Below are 26753 nucleotides of genomic sequence, written 5' to 3' on the forward strand. Positions count from 1 at the left end.
AGGATAGAGAGATGGGAGAAAAACAACAGTGTGTGGTATTACTCAATCTTCTCCTGCTTAATGTGACCAGACATCAGGCCCCCGGTGGACGCACGCACGCACGCACGCACGCACACCCGCACACACGCACACACACAGTGTCTGACCTCTCGTAACCCCTGGCCCCAGGGTTTCCGTTAGCCGGTAATTACCGTTTTTTGTCCGTAAAAATCCGTTGAAGTCCGATATATTAAAATCTCAACGGTCATAATGTCCAGACAAAATAATTCCCCCTAATTGTATTAGGCCTACAATAGGCTAAAATTAAATTTCCATATATTATGATTCCTTTTGAATATAAAAAAAAAATGAATAGGCCAATTCATTTTGTTCCGTTAATGTGTAGGCTATTGGCTAGTAGGCCTATGCGATGAAAAAACAGCCGTAAGATAAACCTGCCTATAGGCTAGCGGGCCACCATAGCAAGCGAGACCATAGCCTGATCGAGGTACGGAGCTTGAGGCGAAAATGGAAAGGCCTATTAATATCGAATGGAAATTAGCCTATGCACGTTGTAAGTTCTTACACTTTATTTAAGTAGGCTATATTTATTTTCAGAGTTTTGTTATATTTTAGCCTATCTGATAAAAGGCTGAAATTAGACTATAGGCTAGGGCTGGGACTTTTGCCCAAAAATCATATTCGAAGTTCGTTTATTTATTAATAATAATATTCGAATATATTCGAATTATTATTAATAATATTTTTTACCATTAAATTCTTACAGAAAGACCTACCTAGGTTTTAAAATAAAGTTGTGCACATTCTGTCCACTAGTGGGCATTGTATCATAGGCAATATCGATAAGCAATGATGTTTTCAGAATGATTTTTTTATCAGATGTCTTAGTTATATCAAGATTAACTGCGAGGGGAGTCCCAGCCCAGCTGATAACCCTCCGTTGCGGGTTGGGGGGAAGCAACGGTCGGCTGGGATCCTGCCTCTCATAGTTAACCAGCAACTGGTCAGTGGACGGTACCAGGCAGCCTACGCTATGTCTGAATCAAAGAAGGTTATCAAACTAGCTGGCTAGGATCATTTAAGCATAACAATCCAACGGCTCCAACTCCCCCAAAAGAACCCCTCCACTGCACAAGCACCAACCCCAATAATAATAATAATAATAATAAGCACAAGCTACCGAGTGCAACGTTAGCCTTGCTAACGGAGATAATGCATTTGGAGGAGAGTTGCAGCTGGTGCTAAACGAGGCAAAGGAAGAATATTTTGTGGACTATTATCACATCCATTTCACAGTTGGGATTATACAGAAAGGTGAGGATCGAGCGTGTTGGATGACCAACTCAAATGCCTGGCTAGCTCAATATTGTTGTGAGCCGGAGCCCGTCGCTTTCACTGGATGACTCGTGAAGCATGCTTCATTTATCTCGCATACTAAACATGTTTTCGTGGAGTAGTACAGGTATGTACTAAATCGCATGTAGTAGGCGAGTTGCAGTATGTACTATATAGTATGTAATATGGACATTCGGACACGGCCCAAGCTCCTTGGTAAGGGCTGGGTAAGGGCGATCAACCTCCTTGTTTACATTTTTACTTGCTTACCGATTGGCTATTTGGATCCTGCCGTCACAGTCATACAACGACTATTTTTTAGTAACTAGTTAGTAGTTACTAGTTAAGACAACGCCTAAATTGCCGTGGTGCAACCGAAATTAGACACCAAACTAATATGCGACTAACTAGTAGCAACTAAGAGTTTAGTCAGTGTTTAGGCATGACTACATGCTTGGGTTTATGGTGCGTTCCAGGCAACCCGTAACTCGTGTTTTTCCGACGTCCTACACGTGAAAATGCTCTGGAATGGCAGTAGCCTACATCGATCTGTACGAGTTCACGGGTGGGAAGTTACGGGTTTGAATGCCATTCCAGAGCATTTTCACGTGTAGGAGGTCGGAAAAACACGAGTTACGGGTTGCCTGGAACACGTGCTAACTAACGTCACCTCCTACAGGAGCCCAGGTGTCCAATAGCCTTGCTAATGAGCTCGCGATTGCAACTTCACCAGGCGTGAAAAACCCTCTGAATCTGAATCAAAAGCAACGTTTGCTAGCCAACACATTTACAAAAAATTATGCCTATAACAGGTTCGAATATTAAGGGCTGCCTAATATTCGTTCGAATACCAGTATTTCTGTCAATATTCGAATTATATTCGAATCCCGAAGTTCGGACTCCCAGCCCTACTATAGGCCTAGGCTTAGCCTATGAATTCCAATCAGCGCAGCCGTAGGCCTTAAAATAAAATGTTACGAGAAGCCTACATGTTGCCTAACCTCTTGCACTTTTAAATAAAAATGTTATATATCTAGACATGCATTGTGGCATTTCTTTATTTAGCCCAGCCCGCCTATCAGTTGTTTCTCAACAGTTATGTCCTCCTCATCCTCATAGCCTACTGCGATGTCCGTGGTTATAATGACGCTGTTTTATTGATAAAAAGGGTAAAACTGGAAAGAGAAATTGGTAAACACATATTAGGCTACTGTCGCGAATCCCAAACCAATTAGCCTACATCCTCAAATCCGATTCATGCAATTGAAATAAACATTCATGTTCTAGCCTACAGTCGCAATTCAAAGGTGACTATTTTTGTGGCTGTGCAATTAGCCTACATATAGGCCTAGCGCATGGAATCATGACAGCCTATCACACATTTAATCATATGGATGCGAAATAAGACAATAAATGGCATATATAAGCTACACAACGGCCAATCACCGCGACAAACACCTATAATAGGCATATTATATTATAATGACCGGAATTTCTCCAGTTTGTCCGGAAAAGTCTAATCTTCCCGGACACATTGACCGGTACCAATTTTCTCTAACGGAAACCCTGCTTGGCCCTCACACTCTGACGAACAGTATGCCAAATGCGGAGAGCCTTAACCCCCTGGAACACAACACTACACACTCCTCATATACACCCTTCACACAACACTACACACTTCTCATACACCCTTCACACAACACTACACACTCCTACACCCTTCACACAACACTACACACTCCTTATATACACCCTTCACCCAACACTACACACTCCTACACCCTTCACACAACACTACACACTCCTTATATACACCCTTCACCCAACACTACACACTCCTCATATACACCCTTCACACAACACTACACACTCCTTATATACACCCTTCACACAACACTACACACTCCTTATATACACCCTTCACACAACACTACACACTCCTTATATACACCCTTCACCCAACACTATACACTCCTCATATACACCCTTCACACAACACTACACACTCCTCATAAACACCCTTCACACAACACTACACACTCCTCATAAACACCCTTCACACAACACTACACACTCCTCATATACACCCTTCACACAACACTACACACTCCTCATAAACACCCTTCACACAACACTACACACTCCTCATAAACACCCTTCACACAACACTACACACTCCTCTGACCCTTCAGTGTATCACTATCCAGTATTCACTGTATCTGGGGGTGGGGGGGCTGTATTACTGCAGTGGATTAGGATTAAGCAACACCTAGGAAAGGGGGGGTGGGCATTTACTCAAAGAATCAGGAACTAGCTTTGCTCTGCTGCACTGCAGGCAGTTTATGTTTACAGAACTGTGTGTGTGTGCGTGCGCGAGACCCCTAAAGTAGGCAGGCACAATCACCAAGAAAATATCCTGTCGGGCGACCAACTGTGTATAAAAATGTAAACAGCGACAACAAGACTTCCAAGAAAGCTGGATCGGCTGCCCTGTGTGTGTGTGTGTGTGTTTTTGCCTATGCGCGCGCGTGTGTGTGCCCTACCCAGCAGGTCCATACATGGGCAGCATGGGGAAGGCGTGGGGGGGGGGGGGGGGGGGGTCTGCGCTGCTGCTGAGAGGTTGTGAAAGCAGGAAGTCTGACATGTTTGGCACTCAGCACACGTGGTTCCCAGATTACTGCTCACTAAAGTGTTCTACATATGGTTTCCTCTCCTGCTCTCCCTCCCTCTCTCTCCCTCCTCTCCCCCATCTCACTGACGGAGTCAATATGGGGGACCGCTAAGAAACACAAAAGCAAACCAATAACCAGCTTTGCATGCATTCATGTTTCACTGAATACACTGAAAACATGGTTGGTATGGTGGATGAACTGAAAACATGCTTGGTATGGTGGATGATGGGGTGTTGAACTAAAAACATGCTTGGTATGGTGGATGATGGGGTGTTGAACTAAAAACATGGTTGGTATGGTGGATGATGGGGTGTTGAACTAAAAACATGGTTGGTATGGTGGATGATGGGGTGTTGAACTAAAAACACGCTTGGTATTAGGGCTGTATATCATCTTGGTTTTCGCGATACGATACGCATCACGATACACAGGTCACGATTCGATACGTATCACAATACAGAGGTCACGATACAATACGATACGATACGATACGTATTGCGATACACACATCATTTACTGAAAGATTTTAAGTGTTCAAGACTGAAAACTGAATGGCTCAAATGCACTATATAGATAACTCAAACTCAATGACTGGACAGAGAGCTAGCTAATAAATATTTTACATTTGATATCCATGCTTTTTAAACTGTCAACATTGTAGTATTTATGGTTTTTCAAAATTATTTATATGTATGCTTTTTTAACTTAATATTGTAGAATATGCTTTTTAAACTGGATTTAAAAATGTAAATCAAAAAATAAAAAAAAAATAAAATAAAAATTGAAATTTTACAGCGCCCGGCTGTATCGATACTCCGGGCTGAAAGATCGATACAGTATCGCGAGACTACGTACCGCGATGCATCGTTGTATCGATACAATCCTACAGCCCTACTTGGTATGGTGGATGATGGGGTGTTGAACTAAAAACATGGTTGGTATGGTGGATGATGGGGTGTTGAACTAAAAACACGGTTGGTATGGTGGATGATGGGGTGTTGAACTAAAAACATGGTGGTGGGTATGGGTCAGATCTGGGTGTTGAACTGGAGGACATAAAGAAGAGCATGATTTACAGACGAGGTGGGGAAGGCAAGGAGGCCAGAAAGAGGAGGAGAGACAGAGGGTAAAGATAGGAAAGTGGGAGGAGGGAATAAGAGAAGGGAGGTGCGGAAGAGCGAAAGAGAGAGAAAAGAGGAGGAGGAGTAAGCCAGCCAGTCAGAGAGGCGGGGGGATTAGAGACGTGCTCGGCTCTGTTCTATCACTGCTGCAGATCTGTGAGGGTCGGTGCTGGCTGGGCTGCTCACTGTCATGTTCCCTCATGTCCAGACCCGCTCACTCTCAAGAGTGTGTGTGTGTGTGTGTGTGTGTGTGTGTGTGTGTGTGTGTGTGTGTGTGTGCGTGCGTGTTTGCTTGCGATATATCCTGCCATTTCCATCTGGTCTGGAGACAGTTTTACTGCAACAGAAAACGCAACGAGAGAACAACCGATTCTGCACTAAAGAGCGGATCACAATGAGAAACACGCCAACCCAGACTCTCACTCTTATTGCAATCATACAAGCGCTCTCATTCATTTGCAGGGGCCAGTATAGAAATACTGTGACATATTCCTGGACCATCAGCACTGGTTCCCCCCAAGGCTGTGTCCTTTCCCCTCTACTCTTCTCCCCGTGTACGAACAGCTTCACCGCCAGTCAAGCTCCTGAAATCACCACCCTCATTGGGCTCACCTCTGATGGGGATGAGTCCGCCTACAGGTGGGAGATTGACCATCTGAGCGGTCACCGCTACACTGATGGTGATTTTAAAAAGGCCTCCGCACAGAATTTAAAGCATTTTATCCTAACATTATGAAATGAAACAAGTGTGACTGTGCCATTTTGAACCCCGGTTGATGGTGAACTCTCTCTTTAAACCCCGGTTTGGCGGTGAACTCTCCGGGCGAGCCTGCCACAGCGCTGTGTATGGAAGTGAGAGTGTTTGTGGAAGTGGGAGTATGGCGTGCAGGTCCTCCCGTTTCTCTGGCTGCTCCAGTCACTCTGAGATGAGCGATCATATGACCCATAATCACTGGATGTCTTGACCCCAACAAAACCAGGCAGTCAGCTTTGTCTCCAGCGGCATAGTCAGTCACTGACAATCAGAAAGGACAAATCACACCCAGGTGTTGAAGAAAGCGGTGCAGAGATTGAGAGCAATCTCTACTGCCCTGTAGTGCCGGTGTTCAACGGTATTGATCTAAATCTTATGCTACGAAATACACGGACACGCACACGGATGGACAAAAGGACACACACACGCGTCACGTACAGAAGAGGCTGCAAAGCTTAATGAAGCCCAGACTGTGACTCGGGCTGTGAGCCCACCAACTCTGAAACACAAGTACACAGTGTACTACACCCCCCCCCCCCCCCGGAAAGCAGGGATCGAACCCTGGCGCCAGCTGTCTGTGTGCTGCTGTCGCCTTTATCACGACCATACTTCTAGTTTCAACTGTTCTCAATATTGGTATTAATAATATCATTGATAACTAGAAAGGCACTTGGAGAGAGCAGACCTCAGCCCACAATGCATGTCGTTAGCATGCAGGCTTCAGTTGTTGAATGCGTAAGTGAGTGGGCTTTTCTAGTTTAGAGGATGTCTCTTGATGTTGATCTCGATTTTAACTAAAGTGAAAAATAAATAGTGGATCCGCCAAAGACCCGATCGCGCAATGTTCAAAAGTGAAAAATAATTATTGGATCCACCCTGTGATATGGATCCGGTCTAAAATCTAAAGGGTTCTTACCATACGAAGTTTCCTAAAAAGTGTTCTGGTAGTTTTTGAGTAATTCTGCTGACTAACAGAAACATAAGCCCCTCCCCCGGGGGACCTCCAAGGTAACAAAGGAATAAAAAACTAATCTGTGTACTGTAATGTACTGTAAATACATTGTATGTTCATAAAAATAAAATTCAAATTTAAATGCTGCGGTATTGTGATACTACTTGGTATCGTGATACGTTGGCTGGTATAGTATCAAATATTCAAATATTGGTATCATGACAACACTACTGTGATGTAGTGAAGCCAGTGTACTGGTGTGATGACCAGTGAGGCCAATGGACTGGTGAGATATCTAGGAACCACCTAGGCTTTAGTTGGGTATGGTGGTGTTTAGATACTAGTTTAGCTGGGTATATTAGTGTTTATATACTAGTTTAGCTGGGTATGGTGGTATTTAGATACTAGTTTAGCTGGGTATGGTGGTATTTAGATACTAGTTTAGCTGGGTATGTTGGTGTTTATATACTAGTTTAGCTGGGTATGGTGGTGTTTAGATACTAGTTTAGCTGGGTATGTTGGTGTTTATATACTAGTTTAGCTGGGTATGGTGGTGTTTAGATACTAGTTTAGCTGGGTATATTAGTGTTTATATACTAGTTTAGCTGGGTATGGTGGTGTTTATATACTAGTTTAGCTGGGTATGGTGGTATTTAGATACTAGTTTAGTTGGGTATGGTGGTATTTATATACTAGTTTAGCTGGGTATGTTGGTGTTTATATACTAGTTTAGTTGGGTATGGTGGTGTTTATATACTAGTTTAGCTGGGTATATTAGTGTTTATATACTAGTTTAGCTGGGTATGGTGGTGTTTATATACTAGTTTAGCTGGGTATATTAGTGTTTATATACTAGTTTAGCTGGGTATGTTGGTGATTAGATACTAGTTTAGTTGGGTATGGTGGTGTTTAGATACTAGTTTAGCTGGGTATGGTGGTGTTTAGATACTAGTTTAGCTGGGTATATTAGTGTTTATATACTAGTTTAGCTGGGTATGGTGGTGTTTATATACTAGTTTAGCTGGGTATGGTGGTATTTAGATACTAGTTTAGTTGGGTATGGTGGTATTTAGATACTAGTTTAGTTGGGTATGGTGGTGTTTATATACTAGTTTAGCTGGGTATGGTGGTGTTTATATACTAGTTTAGCTGGGTATGGTGGTTTTTATATACTAGTTTAGCTGGGTATGGTGGTGTTTATATACTAGTTTAGCTGGGTATGGTGGTGTTTATATACTAGTTTAGCTGGGTATGGTGGTGTTTATATACTAGTTTAGCTGGGTATGGTGGTGTTTATATACTAGTTTAGCTGGGTATGGTGGTATTTAGATACTAGTTTAGCTGGGTATGGTGGTGTTTAGATACTAGTTTAGCTGGGTATGTTTGTGTTTATATACTAGTTTAGCTGGGTATGGTGGTGTTTATATACTAGTTTAGCTGGGTATGTTGGTGTTTATATACTAGTTTAGCTGGGTATGTTAGTGTTTATATACTAGTTTAGCTGGGTATGGTGGTGTTTATATACTAGTTTAGCTGGGTATGGTGGTGTTTAGATACTAGTTTAGCTGGGTATGGTGGTGTTTAGATACTAGTTTAGCTGGGTATGGTGGTATTTAGATACTAGTTTAGCTGGGTATGGTGGTATTTAGATACTAGTTTAGCTGGGTATGTTGGTGTTTATATACTAGTTTAGCTGGGTATATTAGTGTTTATATACTAGTTTAGCTGGGTATGGTGGTGTTTAGATACTAGTTTAGCTGGGTATGGTGGTGTTTAGATACTAGTTTAGCTGGGTATGGTGGTGTTTAGATACTAGTTTAGCTGGGTATGGTGGTGTTTATATACTAGTTTAGCTGGGTATGTTGGTGTTTATATACTAGTTTAGCTGGGTATATTAGTGTTTATATACTAGTTTAGCTGGGTATGTTGGTGATTAGATACTAGTTTAGCTGGGTATGTTGGTGATTAGATACTAGTTTAGCTGGGTATGGTGGTGTTTAGATACTAGTTTAGCTGGGTATGTTGGTGTTTAGATACTAGTTTAGCTGGGTATGGTGGTGTTTAGATACTAGTTTAGCTGGGTATATTAGTGTTTAGATACTAGTTTAGCTGGGTATGGTGGTGTTTAGATACTAGTTTAGCTGGGTATGGTGGTGTTTAGATACTAGTTTAGCTGGGTATGTTGGTGTTTATATACTAGTTTAGCTGGGTATGGTGGTGTTTATATACTAGTTTAGCTGGGTATATTAGTGTTTATATACTAGTTTAGCTGGGTATGGTGGTGTTTAGATACTAGTTTAGCTGGGTATGTTGGTGTTTATATACTAGTTTAGCTGGGTATGGTGGTGTTTATATACTAGTTTAGCTGGGTATGGTGGTGTTTATATACTAGTTTAGCTGGGTATGTTGGTGTTTATATACTAGTTTAGCTGGGTATATTAGTGTTTATATACTAGTTTAGCTGGGTATGGTGGTGTTTAGATACTAGTTTAGCTGGGTATGTTGGTGTTTATATACTAGTTTAGCTGGGTATGTTGGTGTTTAGATACCAGTTTAGCTGGGTATGTTGGTGATTAGATACTAGTTTAGCTGGGTATGGTGGTGTTTATATACTAGTTTAGCTGGGTATGTTGGTGTTTAGATACTAGTTTAGCTGGGTATGTTGGTGATTAGATACTAGTTTAGCTGGGTATGGTGGTGTTTATATACTAGTTTAGCTGGGTATGTTGGTGTTTAGATACTAGTTTAGCTGGGTATGGTGGTGTTTAGATACTAGTTTAGCTGGGTATATTAGTGTTTAGATACTAGTTTAGCTGGGTATATTAGTGTTTAGATACTAGTTTAGCTGGGTATGTTGGTGATTAGATACTAGTTTAGCTGGGTATGGTGGTGATTAGATACTAGTTTAGCTGGGTATGGTGGTGTTTAGATACTAGTTTAGCTGGGTATGTTGGTGATTAGATACTAGTTTAGCTGGGTATGTTGGTGATTAGATACTAGTTTAGCTGGGTATGGTGGTGTTTAGATACTAGTTTAGCTGGGTATGGTGGTGTTTATATACTAGTTTAGCTGGGTATATTAGTGTTTATATACTTGTTTAGCTGGGTATGTTGGTGATTAGATACTAGTTTAGCTGGGTATGGTGGTGTTTAGATACTAGTTTAGCTGGGTATGGTGGTGTTTAGATACTAGTTTAGCTGGGTATGTTGGTGTTTAGATACTAGTTTAGCTGGGTATGGTGGTGTTTAGATACTAGTTTAGCTGGGTATGTTGGTGATTAGATACTAGTTTAGCTGGGTATGTTGGTGTTTATATACTAGTTTAGCTGGGTATGGTGGTGCTTATATACTAGTTTAGCTGGGTATATTAGTGTTTATATACTAGTTTAGCTGGGTATGGTGGTGTTTATATACTAGTTTAGCTGGGTATATTAGTGTTTATATACTAGTTTAGTTGGGTATGGTGGTGTTTAGATACTAGTTTAGCTGGGTATGGTGGTGTTTAGATACTAGTTTAGCTGGGTATGTTGGTGATTAGATACTAGTTTAGCTGGGTATGGTGGTGTTTATATACTAGTTTAGCTGGGTATATTAGTGTTTAGATACTAGTTTAGCTGGGTATATTAGTGTTTATATACTAGTTTAGCTGGGTATGTTGGTGTTTAGATACTAGTTTAGCTGGGTATGGGGGTGTTTATATACTAGTTTAGCTGGGTATGTTGGTGTTTATATACTAGTTTAGCTGGGTATGTTGGTGTTTATATACTAGTTTAGCTGGGTATATTAGTGTTTATATACTAGTTTAGCTGGGTATGTTGGTGTTTAGATACTAGTTTAGCTGGGTATGGTGGTGTTTAGATACTAGTTTAGCTGGGTATGGTGGTGTTTAGATACTAGTTTAGCTGGGTATATTAGTGTTTATATACTAGTTTAGCTGGGTATGGTGGTGTTTAGATACTAGTTTAGCTGGGTATGGTGGTGTTTAGATACTAGTTTAGCTGGGTATGGTGGTGTTTAGATACTAGTTTAGTTGGGTATGTTGGTGTTTATATACTAGTTTAGTTGGGTATGTTGGTGTTTATATACTAGCACAGACCAGCTTAAACTACCAATTCATATTACAACTCAGGCAGCCTCCTGCTGAGCTCCTCCTGTTCCTGTCTACATCATATGTCACCAGGAACGTTTCTGAACACGACTGCTGCCTACATCAGATGATGTCACCAGGAACGTTTCTGAACACGACTGCTGCCTACATCAGATGATGTCACCAGGAACGTTTCTCAACACGACTGCTGCCTACATCAGATGATGTCACCAGGAAAGTTTCTGAACACGACTGCTGCCTACATCAGATGATGTCACAAGGAACGATTCTGAACACGACTGCTGCCTACATCAGATGATGTCACCAGGAACGTTTCTCAACACGACTGCTGCCTACATCAGATGATGTCACCAGGAACGTTTTTGAACACGACTGCTGCCTACATCGGATGATGTGACCAGGAACGTTTCTGAAGACCCCAAATCGTGCGCCAAAATCAGAACCAACCGAGCAAAAAACAAATGTATTCCCATGGCAGTAACTCAAAGATGATGAGGTAGGAATCTGGGGAACGTAAACTAGGGGGTGTGGAGTTCATGGATTAGGGGATTTTATCTGCAGATACTATTGACATCATGCACATCATGATGTAATTTATGCTTACATGCACTTCGGATGAACTGAACTGTGATGATATTTTTGATGGCTACTATACAGGTGCATCTCAGAAAATTTGAATATTGTGGAAAGTTAATTCTTTTCCGTAATTTAATTCCAAATGTGAAACTTTAATATATTCTAGATTCATTACACATGAAGTGAAATATTTCAAGGCTGATTGCCTTCATGCCACGCTCCACGTTGATGCAGTAATTTGTGAAAAAGGAGCCCCGACCAAGTATTGAGTGTATAAATGAACATACTGAACATACTGTACAATCATAAAGATTTAAATAAAAAAGGCTTGAAATATTTCACTTTGTGTAATGGATCTAGAATACATGTAAGTTTCACTTTTTGAATTAAATTACAGAAAATAATGAACTTTTTTTTTTTTTTTTTTACAATATTCTAATTTTTTGGGATGCACCTGTATATGATTTGTATTACTGTTGTTTTGTTTGTGATTGTATGTGTCTATATGTGTTTTTAAAGTGTGCTGTACAACAAGAAGACATTGAGGACATTAAAGTTTCTTAAATCTAAGTGAACATGGCGGCTGTGTGCTGTGCCGGATGAACGTGTCTGTGTGTTAACAGTCTGCTGAGTGATAGTCTGTGTGTTAACAGTCTGCTGAGTGGTAGTCTGTGTGTTAACAGTCTGCTGAGTGATAGTCTGTGTGTTAACAGTCTGCTGAGTGGTAGTCTGTGTGTTAACAGTCTGCTGAGTGATAGTCTGTGTGTTAACACTCTGCTGAGTGATAGTCTGTGTGTTAACAGTCTGCTGAGTGGTAGTCTGTGTGTTAACAGTCTGCTGAGTGGTAGTCTGTGTGTTAAGTCTGCTGAGTGGTAGTCTGTGTGTTAACAGTCTGCTGAGTGGTAGTCTGTGTGTTAACAGTCTGCTGAGTGGTAGTCTGTGTGTTAACAGTCTGCTGAGTGGTAGTCTGTGTGTTAACAGTCTGCTGAGTGGTAGTCTGTGTGTTAACAGTCTGCTGAGTGGTAGTCTGTGTGTTAACAGTCTGCTGAGTGGTAGTCTGTGTGTTAAGTCTGCTGAGTGGTAGTCTGTGTGTTAACAGTCTGCTGAGTGGTAGTCTGTGTGTTAACAGTCTGCTGAGTGGTAGTCTGTGTGTTAACAGTCTGCTGAGTGGTAGTCTGTGTGTTAACAGTCTGCTGAGTGGTAGTCTGTGTGTTAACAGTCTGCTGAGTGGTAGTCTGTGTGTTAACAGTCTGCTGAGTGGTAGTCTGTGTGTTAACAGTCTGCTGAGTGGTAGTCTGTGTGTTAACAGTCTGCTGAGTGGTAGTCGAAGCTGATGTTCAAGTTCAGTTGAATGACCACTGGGCAGACAACACACAGAGTTGATGTTTTGGTCAAATAAGAGCCTTAGTGCTTGGGTCAGGCCTGGGTCACTGACATGGGTTTACACACACGGGCATGCATGCTCGCACGCAGTCTATTCGGCTGTGATTACAGATCTATTTCCTGTAGATCGAGTCATTTTTTTCTACACAAGCTAGATGAAGGTGGAGGTGAGAGAGAGACAGAGTCAGAGAAAGAGAGACAGATAAAACCGCCCTGTGGCTCAAAACTAACATTTTCGACCGGTGGCACTGCTGCTCCTAACTTGTTTAGCTGGTGGCACCTGGTGGCAACAATTGTTTTGACGCATGTCATAAAAAACATTGATCGATGAATTTAATAAAAACAAATATACAGCTATATAGCCTAACAGATATCCTCCAAACAAGTGCGCACTTCAGCGGTGTGTGTCAACTGGCCTGGCCGTCAGAGAGAACTGTCAGAGAGACCAGTCAGGGAGGAGAAGAGAGCAGTGATAGTGCAGAAAATTTGAATTGAAACCGTTTCAAATACCAAAGAATCGATTATGAAATTCACTGCCATCTATTTTGTATAATCAAATTGTAGACAATTTTTTTTACTGGCACCAAAGCGATCCATTCAATTTTTATATCGCATTACCCCCAAAAAGGGTCGCAAATGTGACCAATGTGGTCGCAGTTTTGAAGCCTGGTGTATGCGTGTGTGTGTGTGTGTGCATAGGTGTTCATTCACACGTCTTCAGGGTCTCACCAGCTGGAACTCGCGGCGCCGGTCGTAGGCGTTCTGGATGCCCGAGTCGGCCCACAGGGCCCTGAGGGAGGGCAGGTACTTGACGAAGACGCTGGTCTCCAGCATGCCGTGGGCCGCGGCGGACGAGCGCGTGTCAAATGCCATCATGTTCTCGCCGTGCTTCTGGTTGGACGGGTCGCCCCAGGGAACGGGCAGCTTCTCCCGCGCGTCCACCAACACACGCACCCCTGGAGGAAAGAGAGAGACACACATCAGACAGAAAAACCAGCACTCTTGGAGGAGAGAGAGAGAGATCAGACAGGAATAACAGCACCCCTGGAGAGAGAGAGAGAGAGAGAGAGAGAGAGAGAGAGAAACACATCAGACAGGAATACCAGCACCCTTGGAGGAGAGAGAAAGAGAGATGGGGGGGGGGGGGGAGAGATGAGGAACACAGTGGAGCAGAGGAGCAGTTCCCTGGTAGCTGGATCTCCCATCAGCTGTGGTCTGTCAGGCGTAACCTAGGCATCTTAGTTCAGAGGACTGGGGCTGAACAAGCCAGGGACTGGTCCACACAAATGCACACGCAGGTACATGACACGGGCAAAACACACAACCTGAAATATACAACACCCACACCTCGCTGAGACCCACAAAAACCACTACTCCTCCTCGCTGTGGAGAAGCAGCAGTTTGTGTGTGTGTGTGTAAGTGAGTGAGTGAGCCTCCATCAAGTATGACGACTGTCTGATGAAAGCAGCAGTTTGTGTGTGTGTGTGTGTGTGCGCGCGCGTGTCTGCGTGTGTAAGTGAATGAATGAGCCTCCATCAAGTATGAGGACGGTCTGATGACGGTGATGATGACGTGGTGGTGTGAGCTGTGTGTGACCTGCTCTAGTCAGAAGGAACTCCACACAGATACGGCCCTGACTGTCACCACACCACGTAATAACCACCCTGTCACACCACGCTCTCTACGCTGGGGTAGTAGTGGTGATAACAGTCACACCACGCTCTCTACGCTGGGGTTGTAGTGGTGATAACCGTCACACCACGCTCTCTACGCTGGGGTAGTAGCGATGATAACAGTCACACCACGCTCTCTACGCTGGGGTAGTAGTGGTGATAACCGTCACACCACGCTCTCTACGCTGGGGTAGTAATAACAGTCACACCACGCTCTCTACGCTGGGGTAGTAGTGATGATAACCGTCACACCACGCTCTCTACGCTGGGGTAGTAGTGGTGATAACCGTCACACCACGCTCTCTACGCTGGGGTAGTAGTGATGATAACTGTCACACCACGCTCTCTACGCTGGGGTAGTAGCGATGATAACAGTCACACCACGCTCTCTACGCTGGGGTAGTAGTGGTGATAACCGTCACACCACGCTCTCTACGCTGGGGTAGTAATAACAGTCACACCACGCTCTCTACGCTGGGGTAGTAGTGATGATAACTGTCACAGCAAGCTCTCTACGCTGGGGTAGTAGTGGTGATAACCGTCACACCACGCTCTCTACGCTGGGGTAGTAATAACAGTCACACCACGCTCTCTACGCTGGGGTAGTAGTGGTGATAACTGTCACACCACGCTCTCTGCGCTGGGGCAGTAGTGGTGATAACTGTCACACCACGCTCTCTACGCTGGGGTAGTAATAACAGTCACACCACGCTCTCTACGCTGGGGTAGTAGTGATGATAACTGTCACACCACGCTCTCTACGCTGGGGTAGTAGTGGTGATAACCGTCAAACCACGCTCTCTACGCTGGGGTAGTAATAACAGTCACACCATGCTCTCTGATAAGGTAGTTGTGGTGATAATCACAGACCCTATGCATGTCAGGAAACAGGCCTGGGCCACACTAGAGAGACTATTTTTTCCAAAGGGCACTGTTACAATGCCACACAAAGTGTGAAATTACTTAACATCAGCTCTCCCATATACAGTACATCAGGTATAAATAGTCATTTTCACAAAAGGCCTAGTCTCAGTGCCAGATCCAGGAGAGTTATTTCGCTGATGTACTAAGTAAACTACACTAACTAACATTACTGCATGCTGCACATCTCTCTATGGATCTGAGACAGTTCATGCAAAAATCTGGTGCTCAAATCCTGGCAATTCATTGATGGCGCCGGAATCCCGGCGACACCAATCGGTAACAACTTTCGCAATCAGGCGTTCCCACCCATAGATATACCCCGCCCATCTAACCTGGGCTAGCATCTCTCATTTGCTGCCATGACCTGTCACTCTTTCAATTTTGACCCATCGATCCATACGCCCTCAGAACACCAGCTTGGGCGGCAAAATGGCACAGACTCCATTATCTAGCATGCGGAGTGCAGCGATTCAACGTAATATTTGAGTCTGGAGAGACTAGAGTGGGCCTATATAGCCTTAACACACACATGCACACACAGGAAATCCAGTGTTACGATCTGTTTACACTACACACAGCAGCAGGAGGGGAGTGATGAGATTTGGCTGTCGCCGTAGCTATAAATAGGGGTGTCCTTGCTGGAGAGCCATGTCAGCCCTCCCTCCCTCCCTCCAAGCCCTGCTCCCGCCTCCCCCATCTGGCTGGGACTGACCACCCCTGCACTCTGGCAACATGGAGCAGCCCAAGCCTGCCATAGGGAAGTGATATTGCCAAACCATGGTGGTGACCCCTAGTCCCCTACCCTGGCCTGTAATGGCACCATGGTAACAACCACATAGCCATGATAATTACTGTCTGCTGGTGGTGGTGACCCCAGCCCAGTGCTGAAATAGCACAGACTACAGATCATTTCAAAATAATTAGAATATCATCTAAATATCTAATTATCATATCAATTTGTGCAAAATGATTCCCAACCAAGTATTAAGTGTAGGCATTAACATAACTTTTCATCTACTGAACTTCTTGAAATACTGTTTTGGGTTTTTTATGAGCTGGAGGCCAAACTTATGCAAAGTTAAACAAATAAATACTAGCAATACTTTACTTTGTGTGTAATGAATCTAGAATCTATGAAAGTTTCACTTTTTGAAAGCCTTATGGCAAAAGAAAACAATTTTTCCACGATGTTCAAATCTTTTGGAGAAGATCTCCAGTGGGTTTCCTCACTCTGTGACATGGCCCAGCCTTGTGCTTCTGTCACGGTTCACGTAGCCCACAAAAACACGACCAACGCTGCTGCCAGGCGTGATTCCCGCTGTGCCCTTCTGGACAGGACTGCACTGAGGAGATCAGCGCCAGGAACCAGCGCACAGCGGGTGGAAGTCATAATGGTCTGAATGAACACGCTCCATCTCCTGGGACACAGCGTCCCACCCCTCGCCCTTCCTTAATCTGGAGGTAAACGAGCCAGGTGTGTGTCTACAGGTCATATGACGGGGCTCGCTGTCCGTCCGTTCACCAGTGAAGAGAGACAGGGCGACGGCAGGGGACTAACGTGCATGTCTGTACTTCCTGTGCTGAGGAGGCACGCCCTTTCCTGTCCTCTTTCTTGGACACACAAGCACACAAACAAATAAACACACACACGCTCCTGCCTCCTCTCTCTAGCTTTTTGTGGCCTCAGCCTCTCTCCCCCGCCAATCTCCCTGTCCCCTCTCTCTCTCTCTCCCCTGCTCTCTATCCCCCCCCCCTTCTCTCTCTCTCTCTGAGGGGAGGGATAACCAGCCAGACCTGTTTATGAGGGCAGGGACTGACAGCCATACTGTCAGCTGGGAGGAAAAGACGTCCCACATCCATACCAGTACAGGCCCGATACCAGTACAGACCCGGGCCTACATATCCACTCCAGACCCGTGGTTGAAATTCCCCCTGCTCTCTTCAGCGGGGCCTCCAGCTGGCCATGTTAAGCTTGTTTTATGCCTGTGTGTGAACGCGTGTGCGTTCTGTGCGTCACCTCACGCGCGCTTGCCATTCATGGTACAGTTGCCGATTATGCAGACCATGTAATTTCGCTCCATGAATTAAAAGACACGTTTCTTTTTTTTTTTTAATAGTCCTTCGAGCTTGCATCGTACAGGTGCCGGTATTTGCGAACTTGCTCCGCTAGCATCTCCTCGGATTGATCCATTTTGCCAGGCTTGCTTGTTTACAAGAAAACGGATGTGACATGTATGACCGGAAATCCCGCCCTCGTGCACTGAAGTCCAATCAAACCTCCGTGGGCTCTGCGTAGCTTGTCGCATTGTGACATTTTTCTGGATGTGTGCGACGCGTCTCTGCAGCTTCTCTGCGGCCTGTTGCGCGTTCACGCGTAGGGTAGTGTGTCTCATTCCTTTTAGCTTCTAGGGCTAGGTGGCATATCGAGGGCTAGTGGACGTTCAAACAGCCCTCCAAAACGAGGGTTTTCAGATGCTGACTTGAAACCGAGGGGTACATGAAAATTCACACAATTCTTTGCGAACTTAGGCAGGGATATGAAACATAGCTGCCGGTGCCGTGAAAAAACGTGGGAAGAAAGCCCAATATCTTCGCAAATAATCATTCAAAAATGGTAAAATCCGTGGAAAAGCTTAGTTTAATGTAGATGCAAAGGAACATGTCATTGGATCATTATGGCACGCATTTCAGGAAAAAAAAAACTTTTTACGATGTCAACGGGATTTCATTGCGTTTTGATGTGGATCCAGTAGTTACTGGTAGGCTACGGTGCAATGTTGAATCTAATCGAATCAATAGATTTTTGAGTGACAGTTGATTCGACTCCCCCGGGCCTCAACGAATTCCTCTCTCTCCTTGGTTCCACTTTGCCTGGCAAAATACGATTGAATGAGCTTCATTTTCTTCATTTTGTTAACATTACTGGCAGTGGAATTTGGCATCTGCAGTCGTTTTTGAGTGAGGGCAGCTGAGCTGTCATTGCGCATCATCACGAGAGTTCTGCGCGTTGCAGGTTGCAGTCGTGGAACTTGTAATAAAAAATAAAATTAAAAAGTTGTGGGACTTGTAGTTTTGTATACGGGTGCGCGAAACTTTGACTCTAGTTTGATCCAATTTGCATGGATTTATTTTAGGCAAAACATGTGAGTGAAATAGTTGAAAACAGTACTCGCACAGTGTGCTCCTAAATGACTTTTCTGATCGCACAAAATTATTTTTAGTCGCAAATGCGAGTAAAATGGTCGCACCTTAGAGCCCTGCAGGACCTTCCTGGTCTCTCCCTCTGTATCCGAGTATAAGAGGACACTGCTGGTCTCTCCTGCCTCCCAATGCTCCATCTTTCTCCCCGAGGTGAGCAGCACTAGGTTCTAAATCCAATGCTTTGAAAGTAGACACAAATTTCACTTGAATGTGGACAAAAATTAAACTTGAAAGTGGATAAAAAGTGCAAAAGAAAAAGGGTGCACTGGAGAACTGTAAGTCAGGGACCCTTCCCACTGTGGCTCCTGTGCCCACTGATCTGTTCCCTCCACCAATCCCAACCCTGGTAGGAATGCTCTCCACCAATCCCAGCACTGATACACTCCACCAATCCCAACCCTGGTAGGAAAACTCTCCACCAATTCCAACCCTGGTAGGAAAATTCTCCACCAATCCCAACCCTGGTAGGAATACTCTCCACCAATCCCAACCCTGGTAGGAAAACTCTCCACCAACCCCACCCTGGTAGGAATACTCTCCACCAATCCCAACCCTGGTAGGAAAACTCTCCACCAACCCCACCCTGGTAGGAATACTCTCCACCAATCCCACCCTGGTAGGAATACTCTCCACCAATCCCAACCCTGGTAGGAAAACTCTCCACCAACCCCACCCTGGTAGGAATACTCTCCACCAATCCCAACCCTGGTAGGAAAACTCTCCACCAACCCCACCCTGGTAGGAATACTCTCCACCAATCCCAACCCTGGTAGGAAAACTCTCATCTGGGTGGAGGATCTTCAGCGGGCTTCCCTGGAATCTGCTGTTTAGGGGACACGTCTGGACTTGTGTACAAATGTCAACGTGAACGAAAGAGCACTCGCCCTCCATCGCCCCTCAGATCCCAGCAACATGGTCACCTCACTGAGTTCAACAAAAAAAATGCCTACACCTCTACTGTTACAAAGGTCAGAAACACACACGCACGCACACATGCACGCACACACACACACGCACACGCACACACACACGCACACACACACGCACACAGCATAGCTATTATATCCACCCCTCCCCCTCTGGGCTGTGGTTATGACCATGAACTCCACCTCAGGTCATGGTGGTCCATAGACACACATCAGCCCGCATGCTACTTGCCCATTAGCCATGGACTATGCCCATGCATTAGACACAGTTCAGCTGGAAGGAGCCCACATGCACTGGCCTCCGCCTTCAGCCCTGTAATCAAGGTAAGAGACACTCTCCGGAGGTTAGCACTCATCACTGCGTTCATAACAGCACAGTAATTATCCTGTTGTGGCTACCAAAACAAACCCACTGGGCCATAAAAGCAATTGAGTGCTAATAGAGCTCAAGAGGTAATCATATGCACTGTCCAATAGGAGAGCACTGGAGCAGGGGGGAGGGTTAGTATAATTAACCAATGCGCTATACCACACTGACAAAGACATTAGCAAGTAGTCAACTGTATACAAATACAACAGACAATTCACTGTATTTATTTAAATAATGCAAGTAGGCCTACATAGTGGCCTCTTCTATTTTTAAAATCTGGTTTTGTTCAGGATCTTCAATGTAATTCAGAAGACAGGCATGATACCTATGTAGCTACAGGGCTGTACATTAACTTTTTTAGCACATAGCACATGTGCTACAGGGGTTGATAGTTCTGTAGCACAGAGCCAGAAAGTTGAAGCACAGGTATAAAATGTCCATTATCACCTCTACTGAACACAAGTTATGCAGTTCATCACTTAAAACCACCTGGAAAGGGATGTTACTGTACGTATACAATATGAAATAATAACAAATGTTTTCAGACAAGCATCTTTAAGTTTTCCTGGCTTTTGATTTTGCGGTTTCTTCATGATTTGGGTTATCTTCTTTTTCATTAATAATTTGAACATATTTTTCCTTTGCTCGTTTGTTTGTGTTTTTCTCTATGATCTGAACAAGGAACCAGTGTTTCCTGTGGAATTGATGTCTTGGTGTGCTGGTGCCAAGCTGGAGACAGCCAAAATAAGGAGGATTTCTATATCAAAGCGGGGGTCTGGGCGTCCTTCCCCCAAAAAGTTTCAGAGACCTAGTTTCCTGTATTCTGGTGACTTTTAAAGAATGAAAATAACAAAATCGTGAGACATATATAATTGAAAAGTATACTGAAACAGCATGTCTAGCCTACATGAAATATGCCTTCTTTAATTTTGAGTTATGGGGTGAGAATAATAGAATGTTTTATTTAATAAAAGAAAGTTATGTTTGATGCCATTGATGCTTAACTGCATACTCATTCCTTCTAAATCATCACTCTTTCTAATCTCTCATCCTGCCCTGTCCCCTTCCTTCTCTTCTCCTGCTCTCCTCTCAACAACCTCTATCCTCTCCTCTCACCTGTCCCTCCACTCAGTGCTGGTCCTGTCTTCTCCTACCAAAATCACTGCCTTTTTTACATAGCTTACATTAATAATAGACTAGATTAGGCTACGCTTAACTGATATTTCGTTGCATTTGCTGTTGCTTTGATTGGCACCTTTAGGTGGCTGGAGGAACATTAACGCAAGCTAGCGTCGTTTCGGTTCAGCCAGCCAAAAAGACGGTCGCTCAATCAGTCAGTCAGGGCAGCGCCTCTGATTCGCATGTTGTAGGCTACTGACGCTTATGGTGTGGGCAGTCTCCTTGACAAATTATGCTTGCTGACTGACACAGCAGTGCGTAAGCTACGTAGATGGAGGCTTTGCTTCAACTCAAACATCTAGGCTACTGGGTGCATGTGTAGCTCCACGTTGTGTTTCTAGACTGTATTTACATTACATATTTATCACACTTCAACTATAGGCTATTTTTTACTTGTCCGATCAGACAACTGCATGAGGCACTTGCCCAAACAGAGTTTACTGGTCCGGGGGAAGCTAGTCTAGCCTACTGGCTGACTGCTCTCACTTCATTTCACCTCACTCGTCCTCCCGGCTTCAACACGGAAAAAACGCTAACGTTACATACAAGCGGCTCGCTGTCTGTCGCACGCGTGCTACAGGGCAAATAAATTAATCGCACAGACATTTTTTTTCATAGCACGTGCGACATATGTCGCAATGTACAGCCCTGAGCTAACTGTTTACCTACAATTTATCTGAGGTCACAAATTAGCATCCAGATCTGCTGATAGCAAAGTTTCTATTGAGCATCTCTATTGAAACCAAGTGGAGCCAATCACAGACCTGTATTTAGGGGACAGGGCAAAAGAGAGAGGTTAAGTGCTGTCTGTTTTATCTCAACTGGCCATCTGAGCACCTAAGACAAAGGTAGGTGTGTGTGTGTGTGTGTGTGTGTGCTCGCACGTGTGTGGAATGCTGGGTATTTCCGTTGCACAATCTTACAGTACCTCCATGACCTTTCAACATAGTAGGATGTCCACAAACAATGCTGCAAACTTATGCGAAGTGAGCAGTGTGCACGAAGAGCCTATTGATCATCAACATGTCTCAATAGCAAGCAATCAATACTATACAACACCTCATTTTTAGTTTCATGTTAATGGAAGCCATCATTCAGACGGGACTTACACCGCTGATCAGAACAGTTGCATGTCTTCTGGTCAATCTAGCGGTCAGTAAAACAGACTGTCAAGAGGTTGACATAATTGGATTCTACTCGGCCTACAGAATCTAGAAAAGTACTTTTGAGCAGTTTTTAGTCGATTAGTATCGTTCTATGCACAGAGAATAACCGCCCATTGAGCACCATTCAGTTGGGACTTGGGCTCAGGAGCAAAATACATTTCCCCATTCATTCTGTCTGCCGCCTGGTTCCAAAACCTGCATCTCAGGTTTTGGGGGAGGGGGGGCATATAATCAGGGTTTTTCCTGGCTCAGAATGGGTCTTTGGGGGGTGATGCGTGCACAATTTTGGGGGGAAACCTCAGTTTAATGCCGAGTAGCCTACCAGCATACAGTATATAGGCCTATATTCTTTGCTGTCGTTCTGACTGAGCTCACTTTTCACAATTGCGGGAAATCTCTCACAAAATGGATATGAAGACAATGTTTAAGATACTGAACCTGTCTATTAATTATCTCGATTACTAGTGGTCCAAACCATGGACAATGCAAGAAAGAGGGATGGGCTGCACTTGAAACAAGCTATCAAACACATTTGGAGAGGATTTGAATTACTATTTTTATTCTCAATTTTTAGCATTTTGGCACCGGTGATTTTCCTTTGGCTCTGGCTAAAATCTCTTTGGGGGACGCCAAAAAGTCCTCTAAGAAAAACCCTGATAATGGACTATATAGCCTATTACTGATTGTGTGCTCCAATGGGTTATCAGAACTAGTAGTGGGTTAAAGTATGTTGCAGAAGCCCAACATACAGAGCAGTCTCCTGGCCTGGTAAATGGTCATTTACCACTCCATATTCTACACAACAACTGTTCACTTCCAACTGAAGAGGCTTCGCTTCCACCAGAAGAACATTCTAGAAAACAGCGTCTGTCCCTTCTCGCTCCCTCCGGCACTTCAGGAGGCGCGCACACACACATACACACACATTCTCCAGAGCAGCGGTCATTAAAGTAGTCAACAATAGCAGGATGCAAACGCATGCATGGCTGAGACCGGTCTCCCAGGATCAGAGCAGAGGCCGGGATCAGCCCAGCAGCTTAGGGGACCCGCAGCATACCAACACGGACTGGCCTGGCCTGCGACCTTGCCAGCTAACCGCGCACATGACAGGGGCTTTCACACTCACAACTAGCTGCTGTGCTTCAATATGACAAGTTGAGGTCACTGGCCCAGAGTTGTCTGTAGGTTAGCTGGAGGCAGATATGGAAGAAAACATTTGAAAAACTCAGCACAAAGAGAAAGTGATGATCTCAAAGAAAGGGTTTTCCTATGGTGACATCTGGGTGATTCTCAGTCACCATCACCTCATCTACTGAATAGGAAGGTGTTCTCCAGTCTGTTGTGTACCAAGTAATTTGTCTGTAAATTTGATAGAGTAATAGCCCTTTCCACCCTCACACACGCAGTCACACTTATACTTATCTACGACGTGGGAGGGAGTTTCAGATGCTGCTATGCCCCCCCCCCCCCTATCAATACAATCACGCCGAGAGGAAGTTCAGATGCATCAGTGTCTCCTTCAAGTCTGCTGGAAAAACCTGTCACTGCGACACAGTCACTGTCATTCCCTAAACAACACAGCCTTTAGCCTGTCAACAGATATGTATGGATAGGCCTAAAGGATCTCTCGAGGGGGCATTAGCCTACTACTAGGGAAACAATAGAGATGTATACGACAGCGCCAGAAAAGCAGGCCACTCCTGGTGAATTCAAATGAGTCTGTGTTGGTTTGAGGACACAGCATTTATATGCTACCCCGGCGGGAGGGAATGCTGGGAATTCTTTCAGGGTGAATTACAGGGGTGGCAGGGTCAGGGACGGCTGTCTCTCTCTCTCTACCCCCAAATCCTACACAGTAAACCAGGCCCACACGCTGGGCTCTGTGACGATGTGACAAACCAACACTTTCTTTAAAACTCCTGTGAAGGGAAAGGTAAAGTATGACCTATATCAGCAATATAGTTAAGGGGGAGTTTTAACCCATGGCCATATCAAGCAGTAACCAAGGAAGGGGGAAACTAAGTCCATAAGCTTGATCAGAAGTTTCACTCGCCACCCAGTGTCACACACACTTATCATCGTCAGGATGAGCTTTTAGGTAGGTCAATCCTTCTTAGTATATAGAAATATAATTAAACAGGAAATATCCGGTTTAAGTCAGGCCTATAGATAACTGCTTACACCAGTACTCCACATTTTGCACAGAACAATGCATTCCACTGGGGATCCTATATCTCACTGCACAGCCATCTACCCAGATGTAACCTCCTGTCTGCACCTCGCTCTGTCATAGTCTTTCCTAAGTTACAGTATTGACGTAATATCAACCCACACAGGGAAGCCCCCCTGAACCCCAGGTACTTCAGCACACCACACACAGACACACACACACACACACACACACACACACACACACACACACACACACACACACACACACACACACACACACACACACACACACACACACACACACAACAACAGCGGGGATATCCTCCTTGTTCAAATGAGAAGAAATGGAGAAGAAAGAAAATACCATTATGATTCATCTCTGCCGCAATCTTTAGATTGTAGGAAAATATGGTATCATTTGTGCCTTGCCTTCTGAGAGGTGTGAAGCTGAATGGTTTCAACATCCATCACATGAACTTAAGAGGCTGATACTACACCAAAGCTTAAAGCCAACGCAAAAATGTTTTCTAAAAGAGTGCCTTATCTTCCATAAAAAATGTCTGTTTCCAGCTAAATATTGAACAAAATATTGCATACTGCACACCCACTTAATATAACAGAGAAGGTGTAGTTAATTAGTTTGACACTTATGCCGAGAGCAATGATAATGTTAGCTGAACACCAGGGACCCCGTCCTAACGTCCTTAAAATAAAATAAAATCTCTATCAAGGTGTATGTCTATCTATAGCAATCTGTATCAATAAAGACCATGCAACAGACAGGAGTGAACAGCAAGCGAAAAAAAAAAAAAAAGGCAAATAACGTTAGTCTAAAGCTTTCGGTCCCAATAGGCGAACTTTATACTTAATCTTCGTGTACAATATTCACATATTACGGTAACCCCGCCAGCACTAGATAATATAGCTAGTATAACGAGCTAACCACCTTTAATATCGTTAGCTGGTAGTGGTGCTAAGCTATTAGCTAGCACTAGCTAGTTCAACTCATTAACAACTTCATCAAACAGCTGAACAACTGTCAAACTTGAGCAAAACGTTGGTCAGCTACGTGTCTGTCAAACAGCATGATTTAATAGCATCATACTGTATAAAATGACGTGTGTGGATAAGGAGCTGTCTCCATCTCTGCTACCCCTGTGTTCAGTCCCACGGTGGTGGACAAACACTTTCAAATAACATGGGCGTTTCTCGTAGCTTTTGTGTGTGCTGTGCTAAGTTAGCTACGTTAGAATAGCCTAACCTAGCTAGCAGGAGAATGAGAAACTCGACGTACCAGATAGCCCAGCAGCTAACTGCTACTTCCCACACACCTTGTGAGCTAGCTTGTAAAATACGCAGTCAAAGAAGCCCGTAACTCGCCGGCACCATCAAGTAACAGAACAAGAACAGTTCTCTCGAAACGTACCTTTAATAACATTGCTATATATCGTGCCTCTGAACTCTTCTTTGGCCCTCTGGTCGAAGTCTTGTCCGTGGATGATGCGCATCTGCTTGAGGAAAGTGGACTTGCCGCTCTCGCCCGCTCCGAGCAGTAAGATCTTCACTAGCCGTTTCACATACGTCTTGTCCCGATTCAGACATTTGTCTATCTCTTTAGATTTCCTTACCTGTTCCGCCTCGCTGTTCGTGAGGAGACAGTTAGGAAAACAGACAGATAAAACGGACCGGGACGGCAGGAAATCCGCCATCTTTGAAACAACTTCATCGATACAGTGGGGAGGATTTGAGCTCGGCTCGCTCCCGAGGCGGGGCGCGTTTACGATAATGTCCCATGAGCGCGCACAGGCTTCAACAATGTGAAGAAATGTTTGGGCGGGTCAGGGAGGGAGGCTCAATAGCCTATTGAATTTCAATTTAACTCATTACTCTCGTGTCTCAAAACATGCACGCCTACAGGTACCCAATCTGATCACCGTGAGACAGTACCATAAATCAGATACCTTCCCGATAAGAGTAAATTGATTGATATCTGACAGCTGCTTTTAACCAACATGCGTGACACTGCTATAACAAGAAAACGCCAATAGGCCTAGCTTAATCGGGTGTCATTATTATAAAGTCAATAGCCACACCACTATGCAGCCAGTGTTGTCCTCCGCTATAAATGTGATGTCCCAAGTATAGCCTATTCCCCTTGTCCTAAGGGTTAAAAATGACCTTCCTCCACTAAACTACTAGCCTAACATTAATCAGCTTAATTTAATTGTAAACCTATTCTTAT

At 44.2% G+C, this 26753-nt stretch overlaps 1 protein-coding gene across 1 annotated transcript in view; it reads right to left on the reverse strand.

Moving 5' to 3' along the window:
* The window catches only part of gna13b (guanine nucleotide binding protein (G protein), alpha 13b), a 35109-nt gene extending 8874 nt beyond the window's left edge, over positions 1 to 26235 (reverse strand). The window contains exons 1-2 of the mRNA XM_084437713.1: positions 25938 to 26235; positions 13630 to 13856 (exon numbers count right to left, since the gene is read on the reverse strand). Of these exons, the coding sequence (XP_084293839.1) occupies positions 13630 to 13856; positions 25938 to 26220 (510 nt within the window). The 5' untranslated portion in view covers positions 26221 to 26235. The remainder of the gene's footprint in view (positions 1 to 13629; positions 13857 to 25937) is intronic.
* Between the last annotated feature and the right edge of the window lie 518 nt (positions 26236 to 26753).

The sequence above is a fragment of the Borostomias antarcticus genome (assembly GCF_949987555.1).
Source record: "Borostomias antarcticus genome assembly, chromosome: 5".
Classification (NCBI taxonomy): Eukaryota; Metazoa; Chordata; class Actinopteri; order Stomiiformes; family Stomiidae; genus Borostomias; species Borostomias antarcticus.